Source organism: Anoplolepis gracilipes, chromosome 9 (genome assembly GCF_047496725.1).
Source record: "Anoplolepis gracilipes chromosome 9, ASM4749672v1, whole genome shotgun sequence".
NCBI classification, from domain to species: Eukaryota; Metazoa; Arthropoda; class Insecta; order Hymenoptera; family Formicidae; genus Anoplolepis; species Anoplolepis gracilipes.
In genome coordinates, this window is record NC_132978.1 from 12,797,501 (window position 1) to 12,821,901 (window position 24,401).

The 24,401-nt window shown below is 37.1% G+C and overlaps 1 protein-coding gene across 4 annotated transcripts in view; it reads right to left on the reverse strand.

The window, feature by feature from the left end:
- LOC140669829 (protein Wnt-2) overlaps positions 1 to 24,401 on the reverse strand; it is a 63,079-nt gene that overhangs the window by 5,564 nt on the left and 33,114 nt on the right. For 2 of the 4 annotated variants that reach the window (XM_072900000.1, XM_072900002.1), the window contains exons 2-5: positions 18,731 to 18,951; positions 416 to 530; positions 230 to 301; positions 17 to 104 (exon numbers count right to left, since the gene is read on the reverse strand). In XM_072900000.1, the coding sequence (XP_072756101.1) occupies positions 17 to 104; positions 230 to 301; positions 416 to 530; positions 18,731 to 18,951 (496 nt within the window). Of the gene's footprint in view, positions 1 to 16; positions 105 to 229; positions 302 to 415; positions 531 to 5,275; positions 5,373 to 18,730; positions 18,952 to 24,401 lie in introns of those variants that run through there. The other 2 variants (XM_072900001.1, XM_072900003.1) reach the window with 2 other exon arrangements.

Here is a 24,401-nt window from a genome sequence, read left to right on the forward strand (position 1 = left end):
AATTTACTTCGCTTACCTTTCTTCCGGCTTTGTTGTTGTGAAGATTCATCAAGCTCCGAGCGTCTCCTTCGATCTCCCTCGCGTCCAGAAACCTACGCGCGAACCTAACATTAAATTATAATATTAAAATTCACGCGTTTTATCTCTAGAGAGAGCGAGCGTTTACGTCGCGAGGAAAACTAAAGGAGTTAGAGGAATCTTGTATTGACTTGCTTAATTAACGTGATACCTCATCCCATACGTGACGTCGGCGCTGCAACCACCCCACTCCCAGCCGTTCGGCGGTAATTCCTTCCTCGTTCTATAAACAAACATAATATATTAATTTATAATAATTTTAATTAACGTTATGTGTTATAGATACACACACAGACACGCGCACACATACACACATCATTGTGAAATTTGCAAGTACCTTACAGCAGGTTCGCAACCGCAGGCGGTGATGTTGCCGCGGCTACAAGCTGCGGTAATCGCATACGTTACACCAGCTGAGCTTATCGCGTAAGTGAAAGCTGCCTCCCTGCTACCTGTAAATAGACAATATATAGTAAAAAAAAATGTTTCAGTCCCATATGATATGTTTTACAAGTGTCAAATTTAATTCCAAGTAAAATAGAAAAAGGGAGAACTTTTTTCGTTTATTTACAATTACAATTATATAAATGAAGAGTGTTATATGAATATATAACTGCGGTCAACAACGTCCGTCCGCAGATTACGTGAAACGTAAACGCATTCTCCTTCCGGGTCAATTAATAATTTAACGTTTATAGTTGCGCGCGAGTCGTGGTCCGTTTGAAATTTACACGTCTACCGGAGATCCGAGGACTCCGTGTGTTAGAAAGCACGGAATACAAACTGACATTGCCTCGTCAGGCATTCTTTTCCGTCACGCGAATTTATTACAGCTAGTTGTTCGCCATCGCGACGGTGCCGCGCGCGAGCGCGATTAATTACCCGCGTGAGCCGCGCTCTCGCCTCGTTTATGCCACGTCGAATGAATTACCGTATGTCCGTTTTCTCGCGATATCCATTTTTCACTCCATCATCATCGTCGTCGTCGTCGTCGTCGTCGACACCTACGCGCCGCTCTCAGGTCTGTCCGATTCAGTTGGCGTTTCACTCCATCGTCGTCAAATTCGCTCGGCTTTAATTCGCGAGTCCGTCGCGCGATAATCTCGTGCAGATTCGGTTTATATAACATTAAATTTTTAACGCAAAGCAGTTTGCGCCAAGGAAATCTTCCTTCTCGTGTAATTACCAGAGAAGAGCACATTGAAACGATGTAATGAATAAATTAAATTTTGCGTTATAATACACGGTCCGCGTTACGCTCGCCTATGGAACAAATGCATCCTTATCGAGTAATGCTCTCGTCGTGCCGAGAAATGAAAAGAGATCCGGTTAACTGTAATTACGACGGAATCATCCTACACGATAACTCGAGTCGATGTTTGTTATGCACGCGGCCATAACTCACAGTCACCGACACGCGCCTGCCTGCGCTCGTGTATTATGAAAGTAAATAAGCCCCGCGAGAGAGAGAAAGAGAGAGAGAGAGAAAGAGAGAGAGCTTGCATTTGCAATTCTTGTATTCCGTATTTTTTTTGCGATGTGCGCTTTGATTAGTGTGACCGCGAAAATATACGTCAAGATAGAGCTGTCCTCGTCTGAAAATCACCGATGCGATTAGGATAAACTCGGATAAGATGGCCATAGTTTTTTAAAATGGAAAAAATACTTTTATTTTTGTTATTTTTTAATAGTGTTTGGCATATTATCCTCACTGAAGCTTCAATTGCGTAATATTATCGAAATGAAAAGGAAAATATTTCAGAAATTTGATATTATCAAAATAGTACAACATAAGCATTGGCCATTTTACCCAATTTTTAAGGAAAAGATGACCATAATATTTATAAAAAAATAGTAAAAACGAAAATAAAAATTATAGGTCATATAACAATTTACATATCTTTATAATGTGTCTAACGTCGATTACGATAGCTTAACTGTAATTTATTCGACGTTATAACAGTTTTTAACGGACAAATAAAAAACTTTGCAGGTAGTCAAAAATAAAAATATGATCCAAGATTCACAATATCGTTATTTCGAACAATGTATGCGCATAAACTACTGTAAATATCGATTATCTTGGATAATGACTAAAAAAGCGCACTATGTAGCGATTATTGAAAAAATTACAACCTATAGCCATCTTTTCCGTATAGGAGAGAAAGAAACCAGGCTAGAATTAATAGTATATTTAAAAACGAAATTGCTATTTTGAATCATACTATTTTCTGGTTATTTTCTTATTTGGTGAGTGAACACACACATTGAAATGTCAACTTTTCATGCATTTCATATGTATGTGTATATTTTTTTTTTATGTTTATTATACGGTTGAAGGATCCTTTTTATTATTGAATTTTTTCGTATATTTAACGAGCAAATTTGTAAATATTATTGGACGACTTTTATAAATTAATAGAATGCAAAAAATGTAATGGTTGCGAATAGACGCATCATTAATTGAATTGTCTTATATAAACGAAAGGTGATTCTCGAAAGGATAATGCGACGAATGCAGAATGTTGGGAAAAAATGTATGGCAGCATCCTTGTGGTATGGTATACATTTCCGATGTTCTTATTGTTACTTGTTTATCACGATAATGTTCTTGCTCGTTGTCGTGCAATTGCACTCGCGACGGACTCGCGGTGAGAAAACGAACACGTTTACGCCTCGCAAGATTGCTGCCATGATGTTGCGCTTTTTGCAACACGGTTTTCTGTCGTGAAGACTAAGAACATAACAGGACAGAGCGCAGTCTTTAGTGAGGAGTTGAAGGATTTCGATGTCTGTTCCGAGTGTGTTGGTCTCCACTTTATATATCGCGGTCGATTTTTCTATAAACTCGGATATTTTAATTTCTGGATACCGGTAAAAATTCTGAGAATTCTATCTTTAGAAAAATCGATATTAGAATGTCTAATTTTTTTTATAGATTTTTTATCTATATTTTGCAGGGCGTCTATTTCCTAAAAAAAAAAAAAAAAAAACTTAGAAAATCTGGAATTCTCATGGATTTCTTTTGTAATTCATTAATTATTAAGATTTGTGTTTTTATTTTTAATAATTCTAGAATTCTTATGATATGTAGATATGTAGATTAAACAAATAATGCTTATCATTAAAGAAGTGGCTCAGGAAAAAATCGAGACAAACTGAGACAGGTTCACGCTGCGTCTCATTATGTTCTTCGATGATTTTTTTAGCTTTCTTGCCAGATTTTAAACGCTCGAGAGTGTTGTAAAACAAAAAGTTTTATGCGTAAAAATTATTAGAATATTAATTATACAAATTGGATCGTCCGAGACACTGGATATAAGTGAGATTTCGTGTTATACCGGCGTCTTGATCTAATTTGTTTAATAAATATTCTAATAATTTTTACGCGTATCTAGAAATTTGTTCAGAAAGTGATTGCAGAAGGACACAAAAAAATAACATTATTTAAAGTCGATAGAACAATCGAAATATGATGAGCGGCTGATCTCAGTAGTTGTACGTTTGGCATTTCGATCAATTTAATTTGTTTAATAAAAATTTTAATAATTTTTACGCATAGATTACTTTTTGTTTATATATTCATATCTTAACATAATATTGAATATGAAATATGTATTTTTTGTATGTTTAAATGATGAAATGATAATTTTATGCAAGTAAAAAATGTTTAGCTTATAAAATTATTCAGTTTTTTAGTACATTTACAAATCTAGCACTTGAAACTTGAAGCTTTCTTCGCACGAATAAAAAACATTAACGTATATAATGCAAAAAATTATTTTAGCGAAAAATTGTGTTAAAAAAAATCTTGAAAAAATATTCTCTTTATTTTGAACAAAAATCAGGAAAGGAATTTTAAGGAATTTTTTTTACAAGATTTGAGTAGACACTCTGTTTTGTTCTCTTAATTATTAACAAGAGGAAATTGTACGGCAAGTATTAATTTGAGAGAAATTGCAGCGTTTCATTTTACGGGAGCGTTTTTCGCGATCGATGTTTTGCGACGAATCGAAAAAGCAGCCGATTGTCCTAGAGACACGAGAGCGGGAGCATCGGTCAAAAGGTTGATGAATTTACGCCGGGTGTTTATGTCAAAGGACGGTACCGTGACCATCCGTTTAACGTCGGAAGAGCCGCTAAGGGGTAAATTTATCGTTTCGTCGGCATTTACCGCGACGCGGCTCTTCTCTTTCTCTCTCTCTTTTTTACTCTCTCGCTCGCTCCGCCATCGATGGGCGGAGAGGAGAAAGAGAGGTGGCCTTTTCACATAAATTCATTTCAGTTGTAAAACGTGAACGCGCCAAATGAGCACCGCTTCCATATTAGGTCACAGCTCACGGTGATACCGAAGAGAGTCGTTGTTCATGCCGAACCGGCGAGAGAGTAGGCCTCAATCTATTTGCACCGTACATTATATACGTAGCCATCTGTGTACATGTGCGTGTGTCGTGTATGTCACGTTGCCAGTGCGCTTATTAACGTCTGAAATTATTGCGGAGTGAGTAGAACGAAAATGGATTATCCTCTGTGCAATAGTATTCTCGTTGAAATTTATCTTCGTTCGAAGTGACTGAATCGTAATCATTTCTGCGCCAAAGAACGAAGGAACGTGTTCGTTATTCGCGCCTGATATTCACTGATTTCGAGCTTTCGCTCGGATTCGATTATTCGCGAAAGTATCGCCGATGATCGTTCAGGTAGCGGACATTTAAACGACAGCTGGAGAAAAAAAAAAAAAGAAAGCAACTTAAGGGATTACGGGTACCGCGATCAATCGTTATGCCTGAACGATCTTTTAATTTATATCATCGCGTTTTAAGTGACTCGTGTAATAGCCGTACGAAATTTATAAGTCGCCGCCGCGTCACCGAACGTGGGCGATTATTTACGGTGATTGCACGACGCGAAATCAAATTTAATAATGAGTTTGATCTCATCGTGATCCTTCGGCCATCCATTTCTTAGCGCGACGCTCATTTCTCGAGCAAGAATATATCGTTAATATAACTATGTGTAATATTACACACTCGTATATATTTTGAAATCAAGATAGCAGTCCTTATAAATGTAATGGAAAAATCATATTTATCTCAGTGAATATTAATCTCATTTGGAATATCTGAACGGTATTTTATTAAGGTTCCTCCATTAATATATTTTGTATTTTTTGTTTCAGAATTTTTCGCATACTTACATCTGGGAAAAATTATTTCCATCGTTTTCGTCACACGTCATGCGAGAAAGATACCCATCGAGTTCCATCATTCATCGTGGCGAAAAAAAAAAAGGTATGATTTATCAAAAGATCACAAATTTTCAAATTAATTAGCGAATAGAAAGACTGGCGCAATTCTGCGCGAGAATCGAGTTAATTAGTCTAGGAGCCAATTAAAGCGCGAGTATCTATGATTTGTTGGCTATCGTTAAAACTGACACGAAATAATCTCAACAGAGAGGATTAAATCTCTCGTCTTATCTCTCGTGTATATCGATGAGACATATTCATAGCGGTAAATCTCAAATACGTGATGCGTCGCAACATCCACCCACAACGCTCGCATTGTGCGAAATGTTTCTTTTTCTCTTCCTTGATTCTACGTTATTATATTCTCCGCGATTTTATGCCCCGCAAGTCGACCTTATTAAAGGTAACGAGCGTATCGTGTCCGGGTAATAAAATATTTCGCGCGATATTACCGCACCATTGAGATGGTATCTCGACGCGTAACTATTTGTCTCAAAACGAGAGAGAGAGAGAGAGAGAGAGAGAGAGAGAGAGAGGATGATTTAATCCAACTAGAATGTGACGGATCTCTTACTTGGCTTAAAATGTAAATAAAAAGAGATTTTCTCGACAGTGTATGCACCTTTTGGCAGTTGAATTAATCAGCTCCATTTTTTTATGAACTTTTATTTTAGTATCACAGTACACGATTGTAAAATTGAAAAAATGTACAACAAGAAAGTAGAGTTGATTAATTTGACTTTCGACAGACTCATATGTATTTCTCGTAGATGATTCTAGTAATGTGATCTGTTTATCCGAGTTCTTTTTATACATAGTGATGTATCAAATATACTCGACGTAATTTAATATTTTACGGGATCAAGATACCTCTGCATCTCCAATGTTAGATCGTTATTATTATAATATATTCGATAAAATTCAATATATATATATATATATATATAATTATTTTATTTATTTATATAGACTTACTTGACGACATTTTGTAATCGTAATTATTTATTAATTATAATGCAGCTAAAGGCTTTTACTAAAGCTCCTCGCTTTGAACGAGCGAGACATGTGCGAAATGTATCGTAAACTCTCAGTGGGTGGACGCTGAAAAGAGAGTCAGCGATATGGTCTTATTGTTAGTGAAGGAGCGTGTTCCGGCCACCACGCGTGGCGATGTTTTCGTCTTGTATCACCTCGTGTCCGACAAGATCTTTATTTCGTCGTGAGAAAAATTTGTCCGCTCGCTCCTACATATGTGTATAATACATTGCGTGTATGTGTGAAACTTGCTTTCGCTCGCGCTTTGTCTCTCCTCCCTTTCTTTTCGCTCGTCGCGTCGGGGTTAAAGGTTTCGCGCGTCCGTGTCTCTCTTGTATGCACGTACACGGGTATTGTGCACGAGAAATCCTTATTGGCCCGCGGCATTTATTTGTCACAGGAGGACAGATCATTCGCCCTCGACTCGCCTACGCAGCCTATATCGATGGTAGGTACGGTACCATTGAACGGTACCAAGACGAATGAAACGTCGCTTCTTTTTTCCTTTCTCGGTTCATCTGTGTAAGGACGTTTGCATAAAGCTGCGTACATACGCGTGCAAGCACGTATCGGTCAGTGTCAAAGGGAAAAATATGTGCGCAGTTCGCACTTATTGTTAGATCTCAAATACTCGCATTAATCAAGATCTTCGCGATAACATCACGGGAGAGAGATGCATTTTAGTTTGGTGACATATTATAATTTATAGAGATCCTTGTTGATTATTTTTAAGTAATAATTATGATCTGGTTTGTAACAAACACTCAAAAAAAAAAGAATTTTGCAACTTCAAGAAACATTTTCTAGGTGTAAAAAATTAACTGAAACAGCCAATAGGATCTAGATTTTCTAGAGGTATTGCTAGAATATTGCTGCTATAAATTCTATACGTGACAAGTGATAAATTATAAATGAGACATCTAGAAATCTATCTACATTAGCAAAATATTTTTTTGAGTGAAATATTACCGAAATGCTTCAGCTTTAGTTACTTGATGAGCAAATTGAGAATAAGTTATTATTATGTTCTCTTATTGAGGAAATAATCGTCTTGTAATATGTATAAAAAACTCTTAACATAGAGTCAGATTTTTGAATTTGCATTTTGTTTTGCATTCATTAAGAATACTGTCGCCAATGTTGGAAAGATCTTTTTTTGTAGACAAAAAAATTCGAGTTACGAGCTATCGTTAGGTGATCAGAAGAAACTTGATTCATCGACGAAGCCTCGGGCGAACCTTTGTCAGAGTCGGCATTGCATCGCCGATGCAATTAGTAATTAATATATATGGCTTGGGTAGTCATAAATCAAATTAAATGACAGTTCAGTAGCGCTTGGCGAGAACAACCTGCGAGACGCAAAATTTACTGAAATTGGGAAAATATTATCTTACAATTGTGATAAAAAAATCAGATATTATTTGGATCTTTAATAATCAATCCTCTGAAAAGATTATCTAAATCTAGCATCGATGTTGGAACTTTTAAAGTGATAATTTTCCTTTTTTCTATTTGTTATTTTTAATGAAATAATTTTTAAAATAATTTTTAATGCTTGTGGCATTTTGATCCAAGCAATATTGTCTCATTTACTTGAAACGTCACATGATAAGAATTGTCACATACTTATCTCAATAATTATGCAACCGAGTATAGTAGTCGGGAGTTAAAAGATTAACAACTTTAGGAGGAAGGGGAGTACGTGTGTGCCAGTTAAATCCCCATGGTCGCTGTGTCATTTAGCACTTATGCCTATGGTTTAACGCCGGCGCGGTCGATTGTTTTCATAATACGGATCTGAGAAAGAAAGAAGAAGAAGAGAGAAAGAGAGAGAGAGAGAGAGAGAGAGAAAGAGAGAGTGAGAAGAGACGTTCCACGAGTTATTCATGAGGTATAACCGCGCGATGATAGCGTGCGGGGTGGAATATTTTAGGGCCTGCGTTTTCTCTCCCTTATACAATGGCGTAAAAGTAATGCACATGCGATTCAGTACGTTTTCTCCCTCTACCCTCCGCCCTCCGCCCACTTTTTGTATGACGATGGACCGAAGCACGACAAAGAGCGTGGCACGACTCTTCTCCTCGCGAGACGGACGAGAGAACGGTACCGACTTTTATGGTCATCCTTTTAACTGTCCTTTTGTAATCTGAAACTACTTGTCCGCGCCGATTCAATGAATAATCATCGTTCAATCATCATAAACCGTCGCCGAGTAGCGATTGCTGGATTAAAAGAGAGTCCCCGCACTTTTTGGCGCGTAATCAGAAAAAAATATCGAAATTGCGATGTGTTAATTGCAGTTTTTTCCATTGAGAAATTGAGGCAATTTGTTTTAGCCGGGATAAATACGATGATGAGTATAATTAACGAACTTAATTGTGAAAAATTATTTTATGCATGCCAAAATTTTGCACTCGGACAATTCCGTTACTTTTGATAAAATCAGACACACACACACACACACACACACACACACACACACACACACACACACACACACACACACACACACACACACACACACACACACAACAGTAATATAAAAATTGAGAAATTAAAAATCGCAAATTGGCAAGATTACGATTTTGACGCAACGGCTATGAATAATTTTTTATAATCTTAATGAGGACCACCAGCAGGCATAATAAATTCATAATCGACGGACATTTATATTCGATTTTAACGAATTGCATCAAGATCAATTTTTTATGTTCTTTTACTTGAAACCAGCATGGCTCTTGCCAGTATCGTCAAACAAAAATCTGATAAGGATAAATGCGCGTGATTCTTATTCCATCGACAAGTTAAACTTGATCAGATAACACGGGACAATTAACCAATTACTATAATTAAGACGCACTTAGCATTTGTTTGATCCGAGTCCGACCGTTGAATTTGCATTCGAATCCACTTTAAGCTCTCACGCTTGTTTCTTTTTGTCGAGGGATCTCATTTTTAACGAGGTAGTCCGACTTGATTTTTCTTAACTGATCCGGATCGTGGCAAACGATAAATATATGGTATAATTTCTCTCTACATATTAAGAGTTATTGGTAAATTAAACTGTTTATGTTATGTTTACTAAAAATCTCAAAATGTTTTTAAAAAAATTTATACAAAATAAAAAAATATAATAATTGTTTATTATTATTTACAAAGATTTATATTCCTCACAGAAATCACTCTGATTACTACATATATTACACAAGTCCTAAATCATATATATTTTATATTATTTTTGAAGAATTGTTGAAAATCAAAGTAAGCCGCGTGAAATGTTTATAAATGATTATCGTTACCTTGTAAGTGATTTACTAACTAAACAATAATTTACAAGATTAAAATTTGATTCTCCAAAAATCGTTTTGAATGTATTATTAACATTCATTGTTATTTGCATCTTTTTCTTTAATTGCATGAGAAATTATTGTTTGGTGCAGACAAAGGTCGCTACTATCAGAGTACTATCCCAGATACTCTACACGGTAACGTGTCACTAGATGCGATATTAAATAACGTCGACCGAGAAGGAAAGAGTAGGGGAGATCCCTGTCACGTAGATGTGTAATGTACTTAATGTGTCATTGTACGACACTCGTATTCGCGCGAGGTTGCGACGACGGGGGGTCGCATCTAGTATATCAGTTAATCCGGAGATCCACGGTCATATCTCGTTTACAGTGTTCGTTACGTTAGGCTGGTGATTTATGGCTATCCGTGCTCGCTCCCTCTCTCTCTCTCTCTCTTTCTCTCTATTTCTCCTTCTTCTGCGAGATCTCTCTGTCTTCCTTCTCACGATGTCGCGAGAGTGTAAACATTAAGCTCTCTTAAGCTGGCAGGACCAAATCAGCAAAATCAAATGGCACCTAATGAATTATTTAGTACTTATCTTGTACTATTTTGTATCACCAAAAATAATTTTGTACCCCATGCCAATTCAGAAAAAATCGTGGCGCTGCTAACTTAATATTAAGCTAGCAGGACCAAAAGAAAAAATTAAAAAAATAAATAAAACAAAACAGATACAATTAGTACTGAATTTTTACTAATTTGTACCACCGAAAATAAATTTGTACCTTGTGCCAATTACAAAAAATTGTGGTCCAGCTAACTTAATATTCAACTATCGTAATAAAAACGCTTAAAAAATAAAAAAATAATTTTTTTTTAATTGGCACGAAGTACAAATTTATTTTCGGTGATACAAATTAGTATAAATGCTGTATTAATCAGATCAATTTTTATTTTTCATTTTTTAATGGTTTTTATTACGATAGTTAAATATTAAGTTAGCAGGACCACAATTTTTTTTTTTTTTTATTTGCACGGGGTACAAAATTATTTTTGGTGGTACAAAATAGTACAAAATAAGTACTAAATAATCCATTAGGTCCCATTTGAATTTGCTGATTTAGTCCTGCCAGTTTAAGAGAGCTGATATATTCTTACGTGTAGTTAATCATAAGAGTTAATCAATTATGTTAACAATTGCTAATTATAAAGATTATAATTAGCTAATCGTATTTTAAAAAATAATACGGTACATACAAAGTACGCATACCTATTCCTTCGAATGTCGCCGTACATATGACAAGAGTAATAGCGCGCTACGTCTGTAAAGGTCGAGCGCCGAACACTGTGTGACGATGTAAGATAACAAATTCCTTATGCCTATAAAATAATACGACATATGTATGTCGAATACGTACTTGTTAACTCTCGCGAGCGTTGGCTGTACAATAATAATTTTTTCGTCTCTCTGCTTTCTGCGCGACGCGGTGGTCCTTTCCCCCACTTGCCTTCCCCCACTATGTCCTATACCGTGTCTTTCCACGTCACGCATACCAAGGATACAAACAAGGACGCGTCACTATTTTTTACAAAGGATATTCGGCATACCTACGTATATTATTTTATAGGTATAAGGAATTTGTTATCTTACATCGTCACACAGTGTTCGGCGCTCGACCTTTACAGACGTGGCGCGCTGTTGCTCTTGTCATATGTACGGCGACATTCGAAGGAATAGGTATGCGTACTTCGTATATACCGTATTATTCTTTAAAATACGATTAGCTAATTATAATCTTTATAATTAGCAATTGTTAACATAATTGATTAACTCTTATGATTAACTACACGTAAGAATATCAACTCTCTTAGGCTGGCAGGACCAAATCAGCAAACTCAAATGGGATCTAATGGATTATTTAGTATTTATTTTGTACTATTTTGTACCACCAAAAATAATTTTGTACCCCATGCCAATTCAGAAAAAATCCTGGCGCTGCTAACTTAATATTAAGCTATAGCAGGACCACAAGAAAAAATTAAAAAAATAAATAAAACAAAACAGATACAATTAGTACTGAATTTTTACTAATTTGTACCACCGAAAATAAATTTTTATTTGTCATTTTTAATGGTTTTTACTACGATAGTTGAATATTAAGTTAGCAGGACCACAATTTTTTTTAATTGGCACGATAAATTAATATAGAATGGGAATGCCGTGTTGAATTTATTAACTGAGATTTAGATAATGCAAACATTCATCGTATTGAGATTAAATAAGGGTTAAACCTCGAGATATACCCTTCGTGTTGCCTCTCGAGACTTACAACTCGCGCACGTACGATTACTCGCGATGTTGGCGTGACATCGCAAGCAAACGAGGCATTATCGCGTTTATTATTACAAACCGCGCGAAACTCTTACTCGAGGCCCAAGTACCTACCTGTTATCAGAAGGAGGGAAAAAAAGAAAGAATTTCACAGCTACCTATCTGCCTACCTACTTCTCCCCGAGCGTTTTCCTGGAAGGTATTTATCGTACACTGCTCCCGATGACCGGTTACATCTTAATAAGAAGGACACCGGCGAGAAGCGATGCGAATTCTCTCTCTCTCTCTCTCTCTCTCTCCCTCTCTCTTTTATGTCGTTATTAATGGCCTCGGTTGTCTCGCTGGCGATTTTCGCAGGGGCACTTGTCCACAGCAGCGACTCGACGAAGGAGATACGCACCGGTGTGTGATATATTAATTTATTAACTAGTTTATTTATACGAGGCGCTTAAAGAGGCCTTAAATCCACAGACGGGGAGAGCCCCCGAGGACTTGGAGCGAGCGCCCGGGCGCATCGGTCCATAACTCAATCCACACCACCAGCATTCTCCACGCTCGTGTTGGTTGCCGTTGGCACTTTTCTATGCTAAAGTACGCTGAATTATATCGATCCCGTACCGTACGTCTACCATCGCCTTCGGCAAGTAAGATCATCGCCGAGCACGAGCCCGAGCGTAGCCAATAATGAGGGAGGAAGGAAGGCTCTCTCTATCTCTCTCTCTCTCTCTCTCTCTCTCTCTCGTCTATATTTGTAGATGGAAATTCGTCTCGCCGCATCTTCCTATAAGATACGGTATCCGATGACCAACTGCTATCGCGGATCTTGTACGTGCGCGAACGAGTCGAGCGGATTTACGGTACGACGCCTAAATCTACTCGAAATGTAATCGCGCGATCGGATGAAACGCATAATCGAGCGACCGACACTTATCTTCGGAGCGGACGTTCTCGGACGTATTCCCGTGGTTATCTAAACAGATCCGCGGTCTCGTAATTTACCTTTGAATAAATATCAGTTCCGCGGGTATACCGAGCGAGACCGAGAGGGATATGTCGCGATATTTGCCGCGGCGATAGTAATTTTCTGTACCTGATTGTAAATTCTTGAAGACGATTTCTCTCCTTCCCCAGGCGGCACCTTCGTCTCTAACACGCACGCACGCCGTTATATTTTATCTAGTTTAGTTTATTTTTCCTTCTCACAGAGGAAGACAGTAGATATACGCGAAGCTTTCCTCGCGAATGTTATCACTCGCTATTCGCGAGCCGATGCGGCCGATATATCTTATCCCAAGTCGGCAGATTCTCCAACAAGCTATCGAACAAATTAGCGGTACGATAAAGTTGACAGAGATAAATCGAACCACGTTGCTTTATGCGCGATACAATTACGCACTGGGCTCTCGATACTGCCTTACTCTTCTCTCATCGGTTGTTAATTTAAAACGTAAGAGAATAATAAAACAAACTTAAAAAAATTAATTCGTCAATTTTTTAAGCTCATTTTTTTTAAGAAACAAAAAGGATATTATTTTGTTTCTCAAGCTTATTTTCGGAATCTGACGGATCATTCTCCGCCACCGTTGGTTGCGCCCTAATTATTTACCCTGTTATGTGCACGCACGCACGCACGCACGCACGCACGCGCGTGCGTGCGTGCGTGCGTGCTTGCGTGTGTCAAACCGGCGTGTGCGCCATTTCGCACGGTCGTCCGTGCGACATAGCTCAATATGCATGTACATACATCGATGCGAAACAGGAGAATGAATGCATCGGGCTATGCACCAAAGGGGGGAACCACAGGTAGGCAGGCAAGCAGGTAAAGGCAGGTAGACGCAGGCAGGTAGGTAGGTGTGTCCATGCGAGAGCGCCGAGTGTGGGCCAGTCCAGTTATTTGAGACGGATAAGAAGTTGAGAGAAAATGAAAAAAAAAAAAAAAAAAAAAAAAAAAAAAAGAATACGCGAGCAGGAGAGTGCGGAGAACAGGATTGATATAGGGAAAAGGGAGGGAAGAAGGAGAGAGGACGTGCAAAAAAGGAGCTCTATCGAATCCAACAAAAATTGATAAGACACCGCATTAACGCAACATCCTTGTCAATGGCATTCGACTGGAAAGGAGAAAAGGGTTAAAGGAGGATACGGTGTCTCTGACGCGACTCTTCCGCGTTTTCGCATTATTTCCCCTTTTGTTCTTGTGCTTATCACTCGTTTGCCGTGCGGTCAGAGTTGTTTTGTCGTGTGAATAAAATTAATCCGCCGTCCGTGAAGTTACATGTTGATAAGAGCGAAGAAACAACTTAGAGTAAACTCGGGTAAGATGGCCATAGTTTTTTAAAATGCAAAAAAACATACTTTTATTTTTGTTACTTTTTAATAGTGTTTGACATATTATCTTCGCTGAACCTTTAATTACGTAATATTATTGAAATTGAAAGGAAAATATTTCATAGAAATTTTATATTATCAAGATAGTACAACATAAGCATTGGCCATTTTACCCAATTTTTAAGGAAAAGATGACCATAATATTTATAAAAAAATAGTAAAAACGAAAATAAAAATTATAGGTCATATAACAATTTACTTATCTTTATAATGTGTCTAACGTCGATTACGATAGCTTAACTGTAATTTATTCGACGTTATAACAGTTTTTAATGAACAAATGAAAAACTTTGCAGGTAGTCAAAAATAAAAATATGATCCAAGATTCACAGTATCGTTATTTCGAACAATGTATGCGCATAAACTACTGTAAATATCGATTATTTTTGATAATAATTAAAAAAGCGCATTATGTAGCGATTATTGAAACAATTACAACCTATGGCCATCATATCCTAGTTTACTCTATCGCAAAGAGGGACAATTCGTTATAGACAATTGAAATAATTATTATAATCTTAATAATAAATTAATTAGAAGAGAGAGAGAGAGAGAGAGAGAGAGAGAAATGTGTTCGCCTAATTTTTCATGATGACGTCGATGGGTCAGGAACGTCGTTCCGATCGCTTGGATTTACAACATATATACCTTCGACCGCGTAATGGATCTCTTAATCACGTCGTTTCATTTGGACGATTAGACGATCACCGCCCACTACTTTTCTCGTATCTCGAAAAGTCTCCCGGGTCTTTGCCTAATTTATGAAAATGTATTCACTACGAATGGACCGAGTGGGCCGCGACGAATCGACTCGGATCGGTTTTAAGTAACGTCGCTTCCGTAATGATTTTCAGATTGACGACGATCGACGTGCCTAATTATATTTAATTACAATCGTATCTATATTATATCGCTATATACATTTTGATACACGATTGTACGAATCGCACCGGCGGCGAGAAAACAACACGTTTGTGTGTGTATGCGTGCACGCATCTCGACATATCTCGGAGAGATATTTTGAAATTGTGCGCCCCGAGGTGTCTATATTTCTCTCTCATAATACAGATAAATTAGAGTTTATCTCGGAGGATACCTCGATACCTTATGTACAACGCTACCAGAAATTTATTCCGCTCATTTATCCGGAGTCTCTAACGAGCGATTGCGAGTCTTACAATTCGGGGGACCGTATTTTGTCTTCTACGTCATTCAACGCTTCTGTCCATTTTATATGGTTTTTTTTTTTTTTTTTTTTTTTTTTTTTTTTTTTTTTAAATCAAGTCCGTTAATTGCGTTATATTTGCTTTGAGACTATCTATACATTTCTATACGCACACTCGCGCGTAGGATTATACGGGGTGCATAATGCGAGCCGTTTTAAGAGCCGGGGAAATCTTGAAGAGAGCATACGCATCGCCATACTCGTAGCTCCGGCATGTCGAGCGGCTCCGTTAATTTCACTAATTAAGTTAGCGACTGACCGCCCTGTCTGTTCCCCCCTCTCCCCCCCCCCTTCGCTCTTGCCCCGCGCCCTCCCGATCTCTTATGAGCGTTATTTATACTCTCTTTTGCGCATTAATTTCTGATCTTCTTATTTCCCGCCCGACTTCCTCGAGATCACCGCCGTTATTTTTGCTCTTCGCTTCGCGTCGGTCGTTGAGCGTAAATGTGCCGCTCTTTCTTATTTGAAAAAAAATATTACACGCTTTTTCTTTTAGATTTCAGATTTTATGATTTCACTAACAAATTGCAGAGGGAGATTTTAATTTTTGCATATATTTTTGTGTGGGGTATGTAGCTTCGATGTTAATTGAATAGAAAGATAACGATTGTTATTATAGCGTAACCTCGTAATTAATTATTGGAAATCGGCGTGCCGCATGCCTTGGTGACTTTTGCAAATAGCAATCGCGTTATTTCCATGCAGTCCCTTTCACACACGACTTTACGATGTATTATACGTGCATTTTATTCAGCGTGGAATTCCAGAAGCCATAACCCGTGAGCCTCTCGATGGTGACGTACGAGCCTCGTACAATGGCAACAAGACGACGGGTAACAAAGTACGAATGTCTCGTTGCGCGTTATAAATCACGTCGCGTTTACCAGATTTTATCCTCTTCTACCTCGGCAGTTTAATCCGTTGTAGGTTAATCATGAGAAATCGCCTACCTGGGCCACCGCGAAATTGCCCTTTGTGTATTGGGTGTTTCCGAGAATCTATCAGAAATAAATAATAATAATGTGAAAGAAATATATCTTGATTTTTCAGAGAAATTATGTAATCGCGATCGATTTTTTAATTGGTAATTTTTTCGCAATTATCTTTCCTTCGTTTTTAATATTTTTCAAGATTCCCGAGCTTTGAATTTGAAACGCGGACACCCTGTATATCGCCGACCTGTACAGGTCCTCGACGTGGGACATTTATTCCCACCCTCCTCCCCACGTTCGCGTTTACGGTTTTTAATGCCAGGATGACAAATATGTCGTATTTAATGATATTTATGCGAGCGCGGATCACACATCAACTTCCACTCACAAAACCCAGGGATTATCTTGTCCTCGAGAAATATCGTTTTCGCCGTTTGTCACTGAGCCGATCTGCCACACGACACGCAACATGTCGGCGATTAAGTTACTCCTTAGGCCACCGAAAATTAAGAGGCGAGAAAATTAAGGACGCCTGTCGTATATCAAGCGCGCCTTTAAATAATTGCGCGTTGTGTCTCATGAGAGAGGTTCAACTTTTCTTGCTTTCTTTGGCTGTGGATAAGACGATGATTAAACGGACACATATATTTAATCTTAAATATCGGAGTATAAAGTTTTAGAGTTGTTTTTCAGCCGAGAAAATTGATCCGAAAGAATCTTTTCGATCTTGAAAATTCGAGGGGACCAGTACTATTTGATATATGTCTATTCCCCCCCCCCCCCGACATTATTTTATAGTTAATTTTCTCTCCAAAACTGGTTAGCATTGGGCTTCGAATATATTCGCGTGTTATGTATATATAGCGTGAAGGCATAAAGAAACAGTAACACGAGAAACCAGACTCTACCTCGTACAAGGATCCGGATGCGAGTGTTGTATATATATATATATATATATATATATATATATATATATCGACACGTGCGCGTGTGTGATTGTCATTTAAAAAATGCACTACCGTTTCTAATTTTTAATTAATCCTTTCAATGTAAATGAAAAATTTTATATTTAAACTAAAATTTTTTTTTTCAACTCTAAGTACATTTTCCAATAGACTTACTTTGTTACGACTTTTTTCATAAATTTTTATTAATGAAAATGACGGGCAATTTGTTATCGTTTTACAAAATTACAATACAAAATTTCAACCCATAAAAATTTACCCGAGCGTCGGCATAAAGTTCCTTCTTAGGATTAGCATTAAAACGACCCGATATAATATAATATTTAATTCAATAATTTTCGACTTTCAATAGCGCAGAGAAAAATTAATGAGTTTAATCGAAGCACTCGGGTTTAGATTTGCAAACGGAAACTTGTTCCGTTGTTTTACCGTTATATCACGATCAATCCTTCGTTGAGCGCTCCAATATATACACACACACACACACACACACACACACACACATGCATAAGCGTATTATTTTTTATTTATTGACTTCGTGAAATTATGGACGACGATGCAAATATTTAAGATGCGCATTTTAATTTGTTAACAGAAGACCGCTGAAAGAGTTAAGATATATACGTTCGATATTGTATATTCAACTAACCATACCCTAATAATTTTCACGCTTAAGTGGTACGGATGTGGCTGGCTTATTAATTTGACTTTGAAATCGCATCTTTAATTGCTGGAAAGATATTTGATAATTAGAGATCCGACGTTTAGGATACAAATGGACGGGTCGATAACGAAGGGAGATCCTAATCAAGAGATAATTAATACAATACATGTTTACGACCGCCTAAAGAACGCGAGAGTGATGTAACTAACGGCCGCGTGTCTTCTTTAACTCGTAACGTTTCAAGGATGTTCCGATGACATAGGCACGTAACATACCGGTATACCAGATAATAAGTTACACAATTTTATGCACACAGCCACATGGCCACTTAAACTTTCTTTTTTTTTTTCGAAATTTTCTATTATTGTTTTTCCGTCACGCGCACGCGAACATCACGTATGAATGGCCAGTAACCGCGCAATTTTACATCGTTTTATCTTTTTGCGGCAATGTGTAAAAGCGGAATACAAGAAGTACAAAGTACCCGCACATACATATATACATATAGCATTCGCGATACGTTACGCGGCGTAAGAAATACGGTGCGCGCGCGGTGACAGGACAATCCTTCTTACCCACTACCACCACGTGGCCGAAGGCCTGATCGTTGGACACGTGGGAACAGTTCCAACGGTGATGTCGGAACTGGTGCCGGCACTCGCGCAGACCCAGCGCGGCGCCCTCGCCCACCGCTGGCATGGCGTGCGGCATTTTTCTGCACTGCTCGCGTTGGCTTTTCGCCAATCCGGGAATACGACTGCATACGGCCGCCCCGACCACCATTGCTCCGACCACCCTGAAACGGAGGGATCTGTTAAAATTATGTCAAAGGCTCGCGAAATATGGGACACGGTCATAATAGAAATCGTGAATATATGGATGTTTGCTTAAGAAACTTGTTCTTCGCTCTTAAATCGCATCTTATTAACGCGAATTAACGGAATAAACGGAAAATAAAATTGTTATGTGGCTACCATAATTTCTAAAAAAAAAAAAAAAAAAATTATGTCATCCACACGTATAATATATAGAATTTAAAGGGATAAATAATTTTATATATACGCGTACAGATATATACGTATATAAAATTTGTATGAAAAACTTTACGACTATCCGTCCTCATCGTTCTTATTTCGATATTTTAACGAGCAAGCTGCGTGAACAGAGCGATTAACAGGTGCTAAAACCGAGGCGACGACAAGCTGAAACTTGATATCCTCAGCCTCCTGCTGGTCCGTTGCGTAATTTATATCCCACAACGCGAAGCATATTCTCCCAAGTATTCTTACGAGACGCTTATTCATATTTAAATTCCCCTCTTTCAAGAGAAGTAGAATGGAAAATACACGAGTGCTTTGGATCACTTTAAAAGTGACTCATAAAATCGTGTTGTCCATCCGTCATTCTGGGAGAGCTATAAATACACACCTTTCATCGAACCACTTACGCGATTCTGTTATTCTTCCATGATCATCAATGAAATATAGAGGCGCCCCAGGTATACTCGAGGGTGAGTTATCGAGTTTCGGGGCTGGATAAGGTAAGAGGGGCTTCAGGTAGGCCACGGTAAGGAGAAGGACCGTACACGTACGGTAGAGACAGGATGTAAGATAGGCAGGTTGAATTTCTGAGAAGCATGAAATTGCGACGATTACGTCGCGTCCCCGGGGCGAGAATTATTTGCATCGGAATGCATCGCGCGCCGGTGGCCGCCGAATCTCCCTGCGGTGGGACAATCTACAGGGTGTCCGCACGACGAACGTGAGAAAAGGAGAAGGGGACTGCGGATGCCGCCGCGAAAACGAGCCAGCCCGAAATTTGCCTGGTGGGCAAATCCCCCCCATATCTCGTCGCTTTCGCGAGGCATAAACGAGGAAGACGTTTTTTGACGCGAGGGGGAGGGGGGGAGTCCCTCCAAAAAATATCTCGCGAACGCACTCGTGACTCCCTTTGACGGAAAGATGTAATCGCAAGGGATGGAAAAAAATGAAAGCGAACGTTCCACGTCATTTCTCATAATAATAGACGGTGAGAACAGATTCCTCCTTTCTCTTACCCGTGTATTTAATTTCAGTTGCGCTCTGACAGTTGTTCGACACTACATAGAAAAAAAGTATAAATGTCAAATCAAAATTTGTATACTCGTATGAACGCGTTCGTTGTTTCATATATACGCGACAATTTGTAATCTTCTTGGAAGAATTTAAAAATTTCAACAATATTATCATTTTATTTCAATATTACAATTGTCATTTCATGAATAAAATAATTATTTTAACTCTAAGAAAATGATAATCTTCGATTTGAGCATGTGTTATGTTCTATCCAACCGTTTTTCCTCTCCATTCAAGAAAATGATTCTTAAATAACACGAATATATTTTTTTTTGGTTGAACTGTATAAAATGTGTCTTGATCCAAGCAAATTTTCTTTGTTTAACGCAATATAATCTCATTTCAAGATTTATATTTTGAAACTAAAGATATTGTCGAAATAAGAATATTCTTTTTTTCTGTGTACGTACGTCACGCTTGACCAAGAAATTAGTCGGAGAAGCGAGTGATTCGCAGAAAAATCTGACTATATTGATTGCAAAGAACCGATAATGTTAAATGTTAGTGGTTACATCCTTGTTCTGTTTAATTGCGTTCAGGATACATTATTCGTTAGCCTTCATTAGACACAAGTTGCCTCTGGCATATGACGGACGGGTATAGGTGATAACTCATAGGAGTAACTCATTTATCTTCATTGCTCATTACGTAATTAGGATGCACTTTATCACGATTATGTCCGTGCCGTTACAGTAAATTGTTACATTCTTACCTTTCGACGAAAGGAAGATTAAGCATGATTCAATGCATATTTTATATTTTCACCTATTAGATCTTTAAATCAGATTATATATTATATTTATATCTTTATATATACATACGATTAAAAAATATTTTCAAAGAGCTTATACGCGCAGCCATGTCTTGTCTTTAGCATGCCGACCAGATAAAAGGGAACAACGGACTCGTACATACGCTCAGCAGCAATCTACACGTAGCCATTAGCGCGTAATATATAACATCACGCCCGTCTCATACGGAGGCTAATGGTGTGCTATTTGCGACAGGGTATCGCAGCACCGTTCGCCACCGACTATTACAGCCGCTGTCATAACAATCTCGATTGTGTATCGTTCACTGTCATTTTTATCAAACATTGTCATTATGTATAATTCTGATAGAGTTATATATATATATATATATATATTTTTTTTTTTTATTGAAAAATATATTTATTTATAAATATAAAACTAAAATTGGAGAAAGCTCGCTTTTATAAGCATAAATAAAGAGAAATATCATAGCCTGTCATGAGCTGATTTAAGATGGATGAACAGTTAATTACAAATTTAAAAGATAACAAAGTATGTAGGTCTTAATTATAAATTAATGCAATTAGAAAATTGAAAGAAATTTATTTATAATATATATTTTTTATTATAATATTTATTTATATTTTGTTAATAAATTTTTTATAAGTTTATAATCTTGGAAAAAATTACACAAAAAATCACGACAATGTCTTTTTTCTTCGACTTGTCTTTATCGTAACGAAAGATACGACTCATTACCATGATCAACTGTTATATTCTTGGTTATTTGGCATTACTCAATTTGTTCTAAGATTACTTATTCGAGCGGAGGGAAGCAACACTATTAGTTCCAGAAAAGTGAGAAATCGTGAGGAAGTAATCGGTGTTACGTGATATTCTTTGATTTCGTCGATAAGCTACTGTGTTAGAATATCTTAATCGCACGTGTATAGAAAGTTTGCGAAACTTTATATTTTTTTCCACAACAGATTGTACCAATTTATGTAGCGCTCCATCAAGTATTATTAGCTTCGCTTTAAGGCACTTTAGACTAATTTTCAAGCATAAAGTATCGAATGCCTTCGCGTTCGTGCTTGTTCGCAGATGATGTATAATCAGTGGTTGTAATCTTCGCGAGAGCGAGCTTGAACGCTTTGATTAAGTTCTCTTTAGAATCTTCTTCGATCTTGTATTTCCCGATCGATCTTTACTCCTACACGTTTAGATGTTTTATTCAAACGGAATTTTTCAACGGAATGAATCACGATCCGCCGATTCATCTATGCGGTTGCATTTTTTGAGAGAAACTTTCATGCGGTTAGTCGCAGAAAGTCGAAATACGTGAATCACTTTTGATGACATCAACGTAAAAAAATTTGTTATTCGTCGACTATTAAAATATTATTTTTAATAATCGGATCAATATTAAAGTATCATCAGAGAACAAAAATAATGGAAGAATCGAGTATATTTGCGATCGTACAATAGAGATAAGTTTTGATCTGACTATTATTTATATTTTTTCAACTGACTTGACGTAAATCCCTCGAATGATCTGTGGCATTACGAGTATTTATTAATATCAGGTCGCATGGTAGATTATGAAGATTGACATAGACGTGTAGTAGAGACACGAGAATATCGGTAGACTTCTCGCTCTCTGCTTCGATGATATTTTCGATAGCGATCGCGGCGTATGACACCGCGGGGGTTCCACGGTCAGGGAAACTTGGTAATACAGGGTGTTTCTAAACATATATAAAAAACTCGGATAATTTCTTGAAGAACAGTTTATATACACTAAATATCTAAAGGACATATAATTTGGTAGGTATTTAAAATGAGATTTAAAAAAATAATAAATAATTTTAATAGGAACAAAATTATAAAAATTGAATCTCTCGGATAGTTTTTCTCAGATCACTTTAAATCCTTAATTTATATAATTCCGATTAATAATATTAAAGACTTAAGGATTGTTGCTAATAATTGTAATATGCGAAACAATTCGTAATACATTTATTTATTTTTAAATTTATTTTTATATTCGCCAATCAATGAGAACAGATTCATATACTGAAAAAAAAACTGTTGAATCAAATCAATACGTGGCGTATTAATTTGATTCATAATGTTGTTGAATTAATAAAATAAATTTCAACTACGATGATGTTGATTCAATATTTTTTTTTCAGTGTATATTATATTTATATACGACTGGAGGTAGTCATTTCTAATTTCCTACAATTTGTTTAATTTTTCTTTACGTCAAAATATATTTTTTTAAATCTCATCTTTTAACTTTGAACATCCTGTAATTAAAAAACTACGTTTAAGACATCGGTGTACATTTTTTTAAAGAAATTATCCGAGGAATCACCCTGTGAAATTTTTCACACCTGCTTAGAAACACCCTATATAATACGTGTGTCGCTCTGTTTACTAGAATAACTGTAAATCTTCGTAATGCTCCGCGCGATGATATCGAAGATGCCATCTGCGAAATGCTCCATCCGCTACAAGCGCCATATAGAAGTGGAAACGGGAGAGAGATTATTCAAGAAAGAAAGAAAGAGAGAAATCTCAGATCTTGATATTCTCGTGACAAAGTATTCTCGATGGAACTTGACGGAATTCAATAAAAATTCAAATGTCAAAAAAAAAAAAAAAAAAAAGTTCCAAGAAATTCAAAAGAAAATTCCAAGTTTCTTTAAAGAATAATAATAAGATGTTAATTTGTAGATTTCAAAAAATATATACATTTTCATAATAATATTGCGTTGCGCGGTGCAAAAATATACCGAGTGCAAGACTTTCGAATAATGCGTGGCCACAATTATTTTGAGATAAATTACCGCAATCCTTTCATGCTTCACTCGCACATTGTAGGAATATATCGCGAAGGCGTGGATAAATACCATCTACGTGATCAATTGCATTTATCGCAGGGTATATTTAATAGAAGGGAGAACGAGAGAGACAGTAGCAGACTTAATAATTACAGAGATCGGTACGTGCGTGTCAATATCTCAAGATCTCGACGTAGCTGAATAAAATCGAGCGAGCTCACAGTTTAATTAACGCGATTATATCGAGAATCTTTTATTGTCTACGCTGTATTGCTTTTCAAGCAGACTACGTATACATTTTCAACTAAACGCAAAATCGAAATCACGATAATTATGCTGGCGAGTGAATTGCGATACGTTCTGACGATAAAATTAATAATCAATGTAAAATCATTAAAATCGGTGGCTATTTAATACTCGTTATCTCATCGCGTGATCGAAATTATTAAAAAAAAAAAATTATAATTATTAATTTTTTGCCATTATGATATTTTATCCATCAACATCGGGTAGAGATAATACCGAGATAAT